The 5,854-nt window shown below is 42.0% G+C and overlaps 1 protein-coding gene across 1 annotated transcript; it reads left to right on the top strand.

The window, feature by feature from the left end:
• Positions 1 to 2,268: 2,268 nt before the first annotated feature.
• Positions 2,269 to 5,364, top strand: LOC109475783 (homeobox protein Hox-C12a-like). Its single transcript, XM_019776543.1, has 2 exons — positions 2,269 to 2,854; positions 4,763 to 5,364. Exons 1-2 carry the CDS (start codon positions 2,269 to 2,271, stop codon positions 4,990 to 4,992), a joined length of 816 nt encoding a protein of 271 aa, XP_019632102.1. The 3' UTR covers positions 4,993 to 5,364.
• Positions 5,365 to 5,854: the final 490 nt, after the last annotated feature.

Here is a 5,854-nt window from a genome sequence, read left to right as displayed (position 1 = left end):
GCTGCAAATTAAGCGGGGTTAAGTGTTCGCTAACGAAACATCGTCGCCAACAAGTTTCCGCTGTCGCTCAGAAGGAATACATTTCTGACAGGAATCCCGCGTTGTTCTGGTTGAGGTTTTAAATCATGAATAAATCCCCATGGTCTAAACATCAACCTGTTATCCCCTGTGATATAATTACGTACAAATAGGCGAAGTTTTTACAGCGAGGGGAAACTTTGTAACGTCTAGACTAGTCCCTGATGTTATCATTTTAACTGTCTTTTTTTTACCACTCGCTGTAGATTGAACCGGACATTGGCACTGTAATTAAGAAACCGATTTTCGCCATTGGTGGAATCTTTGAACATTTTAGAGATCCTCGTTTCTTATGCCGGCGTGGTCAGGCTGTGTGAAACAGCTAGAACTTGTCCACTTTTGATTTGTGTATTTTTTGCGACGTGACCTCGACTGAAATACAGTCCAAGACATTTTATCGTCTCAAGGTACACTGATAGTAAAATTGGATAGAATCTCAACCGCCTGGGTGATAGTTTGGAAGAAGAACTGCTATCTTTCGAATCTGCACCATTCCGAAGCTACAAAAAAGCGCACTTCGTTGGGAAGATGATGGTGCAATCTTGATGGCAACGGCGTGATATAAAAGTTTTGATCAAACCTGTTATCAAAATGTCTGTCCTCAATCCATCAGATATGTACGTGAACTTGATGTGTAAAGATTCAGGCTCAAGAAGATACAATCAGATTTAGGAAAGCAGTCTCTTGTAGTGGTAAATCTAGCAGTAACCTGGGTCATCTTTTCATCTATTAACGCAAGACGTGAACACTTAGCGGTAGTTTTGCAAAAAAAAAAGTTGCCTGAAATTCCTTCACGTCCAGATGATTTATAGCCATGAAACATACTTCAACTGGAATGGTTGACTGGCAGCGTATCAAATTGTCTCATCTACCAATAGAAGCCGGCATCTGAGAAACCGTACGGAACCCAGCTTGCTCACAGCACACACACACACCCTGAAACTATCGAGAACTCAACATGACCTCGTCAGTTTTACAAATTATATTTATGACAGTCTCTCCTCATTAAAACTGGATATGGGGGTGACAGAGTTCAGTATCATTCGTGATGCTTAGAGAAAAAAACGTAATTGAGGCTCTCTGTGCGTTTAGCGAGGGGAGATTATGATATATCCCTTTTCATTACATGTTTTCTCCGAGGGACAGACTAGGGGTGAAGAGGCTAACGAACTAGAGCTAAGCTGAAGCATCCTGTGTCTGCATGACGAGACAGGACCATGACACTACACAAAGACAGTCATCTTCTGACTAACCCGATTGCAAAGTACCGGTCCCTGTTCATGACAGGAATTCTTATTAGGACACATTTTCCTGAAGAGAACAAAAAAGTTAAGAACTCTAACTTTTTGCTGTACTGTAGAATAAAAGCAAAGAGAGCAGAGGCGCACAGCTGCATTTTTCGTTGCGTACAGCAGAGGGCGTAGCTCTAGATGCTGAGACTTGATTTTAATACGATTGCTTTATGACACTGGTACACTCTCGCCATCTCTCTTTGCTGATCAAATTCATTTGATATATAAAACCATTTGCGTTTTCCCAAGCTTTGGAGACGGCGTACCCCAGAAGGATAAAGTTGGCTCATCAGTGTATCTAACAAAAGTGATTACAATAATCTTCCTAAGCTCATGGACTTCGGCGTGGTGCCATCGGAGGCTAATTAATAGTGTGAATGTCGCCTGCTGTCTGCACTATATAATCTGTCGTCCTAACGGTGACATTTCGCGTAGAGTGTGCCAAAACCCTTCTAGACTCCGCGACAGGACGTTCTTTTGTAGATGAATCTTTGTAAAAGTTGTGGCCCAGCCTGTATCTTAGTAAACCCCGCCTTTGCTTGAATGGTGGCTTTGAGAAAGAGGACAGTTTGAAGTGTGGTGACGTCCTGTGCTAAAACTGAACCGCCATCGGCAATTGGGCACAGGTGATGGCACTGTAGATATCGATCTAGCTGTTCGCTTTTGTAACGTAGGCGTGTGCTAGAAGTTATGATTGTGCCAATATGATATCTGCGTGCCGTATTACCGGGCGCGACTTTAATCTTACTGCTCGCAATATGCCATAAAGGGTCGTCGGGATAATTTTCAGCTTCTGCCTGATTGACCCTTTTGAGCCCTTTTCTGAAATCGAAATTTTTAATCACATCGCACACGCCGCCTTGTCTGCTGTTTACTAAAAAGAGGGTGATTTATGGTCATGGCAGACATGCGGAATTGCCTTCAGTCACAAAGCAAGCCGTCCGACGCGCATAAGGGAGTCGCCCCTCGACCGAATACACCGACGTTTGCGCGGCAAACAGCGAGTGTAGTAAATTTCGGGGCGATGGAATCCTACACGGGATATCACTCCCAGTTTCTAGGGCACGGGCCGGGACCGTACGACTCACGCCAGGCCATGGGGCAGACGTTGAACCAGTGCCCGTGCCAGGGCTGCTCGCTACGGTGGCAGCAGTCCCAGCCGACTGGACCGCACAACAACGCCCTCTGTCCTCCTTACTCTTCCTACGACCACAGCCTGCTCAAGCCGACCTGGAACAACCAGGCTAAGGACTTCGGCCCCATTTTCTCAGGGAGCAACTTTTCTCAGAACTTTGGCGGTGGAGGGCAGACCTATCCTGTACACGACGGTTTGAACAAGACAGGCGGCGTTAGAGAGAACTGTACGCCGGGGACTTTAGACCCGTCTTCGTCGCTACCCCCGTGTAGGTATTCCGTCGCAGGGCCATCCCAGAATTTGGGACTCCCTGCTTCAAAAAACGGCACGGATGGGCCCGTGGTCGCAGGTGGGTTAGTTTAAAATTCAAACCAGGTGTGCAGTTAAGCGTTATGCATTTAAAAGTAAGCAAGGTAATAGAGAAGAAGTATTAGTATTCTTGTTGAATGTGACAGGGTCGAGCTACGTAATCGATATTCCCCTTTGACCCTTCATGAAGGTCAAACAAAAATGCCTGCCCTCTAAAAGTGACATTTTAATTTGGAGAAAAAAAATTAAATCGAAGCGCGGTGGGAAAAAAAATGTATCAATATTCTTAAGGTGGCACATGTACTTTCCTTACATGCAAATGTGTGCGAACGTGTTTGTAAAAAGGGGGCGGGAACGTGGATGGTTTCTAAATTTTATCTCTCACTTGTCATGTGGTTCCTCCGCCAGCCAATATCCAGTTGCTCATATACATATTCGGCGGGAATAGTCGTTTATTTCCTATGATTGACTGCCTATCATAGCAGCACAAAGGCAAAGCGTTTAAGTCGTTAAACCATCAAAATTCCATTGGGTTCGCTCACATGTCGGGAAGACCAGGCAAAATACAACTTGTCACGTGGACTGAGAGCGAACATGGCGGCCGCCTACAACACAGCATGCCGATACACACTTACAACACTCACGCATCGAATTAACACTAACGCTAACGAATTATACAAAATCTTACCAATATCTCTCTACTAGACATGTTCCTGCACATTTCAATGACATGAATCAGTCGTTGTTAAGCATTTTTTTATCTAGAAAATTGGCAACATTTGAAATGTTTATATCAACGCACTTTTGATGAATTTGCATATCAAGAATAACTCGGGGTAGAATCGCTTCACTGATGTTCAAAGTTGCGGATAAAACTTCCAGGAAATAATTTTATTCACAAAGAATTCGGATAGCATTTACACTGCGTTTAGCATTTTATATTATTCTTCTGCATTGGTGAAATTGTAGTCAAATTTGCACTTCCATGCTAACGCCTTACCATCCTAGAATAGAATCTTTATAAATGCTTCATTCTAAATTAAACAAGCGAAGCTGTAATTCTTTTCTACTACGTACCGGATATTTATATATAACATACATTCAACGTCTGCATATACAAAATTCACTTGAGAAAAAAAAATCACTAATATCTTTATGGATGAGCAAATAAGCTACACATGCATACAAACCTTGACCTTAACGTCAAGATGCTCGCCAATTTTTAATTATACATATTAAAAGTAATCTGTAATTGCTTTTCCAGGCCGTTGGAATATAAGAATAGCGCTTGTATTATTAGAGTAGACAGTTGTATTATGCGTCTAGGTCATATGGGGACATGGCGTCGATTCTTGCGTGCAAGGTGTAATAAATGTTGGGTGGGTCAGCTGGCCTGGTCTTGATAACTGGTATCAGACAGGCTAGAGGCCGGACGATGACCCCTGGACACGTTAACTTGCGGTCAAAACTGACCCTTTGTTATCCAGACCAGTGGTCGAGGACAGTGTCCACTTTCCAACAGAATATATATATCGGCAACCTGTATCATTTGTGGTCAGATAAAAAACGGAAAACATCGCGGTACATTTAGCACTGTTCATCACACATAATTTCTTCATTTTTATTTCTTGAAATAGATCTTTCTAACCACATGTTACCACCTGGTCTACGCTTGGCGGTATTTTTGTTTTTCTCTGTGACGTGTGAGATGCATACATGTGGTGGCTGTACTGAAACTAGCTCGAGATTCTGCAACATCCTACATACACAACATTCAGACGAAACATAACCATGCTTTGTATTTAGCCCGACACCTTTCCTGCAAGTAATTACTAATTTTTTAATTCTCCTACAGGTTGCCTGGACCGCAGATGTTTGTATTTCATATGAAAATTTAGCAGATTTGTTTAACTAACGTTGTGTTTTGCTTGTGTTTTTTTTTCTTCAGCTGCCGACCAGTCAGTTGCACGTGGCGGTAGGAAAAAGCGGTGTCCGTACAGCAAGTACCAACTCTCTGTCCTGGAGCAGGAGTACATCCAAAACAGATACGTCAGCAGAGAGACGCGACTAGAACTCTCCCAGAGACTCAACCTCACCGACAGACAAGTCAAAATCTGGTTCCAGAACCGCAGAATGAAACAAAAACGCCTGGAATTCCGCTCCATGAACCAGACATGAGCCGACTCGTTCTATAACTCTATATCTATCTTTTAGAATGTTCCCTTTTCTCATATCAGATCCGATCAGAAAAAAAAGAAACGCAACACACAACACTTTAAGTTGTCAAACCTTAGAATAACTTCTATATTTCAGCTCTGTGCCATAGCGTCTTCATATATAAAAAAGGAAGTATGTATTTTTTTCTTAGGGCAACAGGGTTCTCTGTACTAGTTTCTCTACATCGATACATTTTGAGATACTAAGAAATTTCTGTCAGTAACAAAAATCGCAATGCTGTAGCCAGGAAATATTTTCTTTATCTGTTTTGTGTGAAAAAAATTCTTGAGATGTGTATTTTAAGGCCTTTGGAAACACAGTGTAATAGCCAACCTACCTAGTAGTAGGTTCCTTTGAATATGCTTTGAGTTGATATTTTCGTAAAATTGCCAGTATTCAGCAGTGTAGCAAAGACTTGGTATATGGACATAACAGGAAAAATTGAAAGGGTACATATAAATATATGCACAGATTATTATACACGTATAATTTTCATCAAGTTCGTTTATCGATGGTCACCTTGAGATAATTCATAAAGTGTTATACAGATGCACAAAGGAAATGGTTCTATATTCGCATGACAATCTCATGGTCTTTCTCTAACTCTTTCTAGACTTTGAGTGTTTGGTAGTAGATATTGTTGCGGTGTATGTATAACGTTACAGGTTTAAAACAAACAAATGTATGTGTTCTATGGCGTGCTAAAATGTACAGGAGGTGGAGATATGCATGGGGTGAGAAGGTATATGTGTTATATACAGCCTTCATAAGTTGGATGGTACACTGAGAGTAGAATTACGGGTGATATGTGTGGTAGATTGTT

The sequence above is a fragment of the Branchiostoma belcheri genome, unplaced genomic scaffold (genome assembly GCF_001625305.1).
Source record: "Branchiostoma belcheri isolate BF01 breed outbred unplaced genomic scaffold, Haploidv18h27 scaffold35, whole genome shotgun sequence".
In the NCBI taxonomy this organism is placed as follows: domain Eukaryota; kingdom Metazoa; phylum Chordata; class Leptocardii; order Amphioxiformes; family Branchiostomatidae; genus Branchiostoma; species Branchiostoma belcheri.
The sequence above is the reverse complement of the archived record's forward strand: the minus strand, read 5'-3'. Positions and strand labels throughout refer to the sequence as shown.

Bases quoted from the DNA above. Each gene is read 5' to 3' on its own strand.
- LOC109475783 (XM_019776543.1), top strand. From the start codon at position 2,269: ATGGCAGACATGCGGAATTGCCTTCAGTCACAAAGCAAGCCGTCCGAC. The intron at 2,855-4,762 runs GTGGGTTAGTTT...TTTTTTCTTCAG, and splicing joins GGATGGGCCCGTGGTCGCAG to CTGCCGACCAGTCAGTTGCA.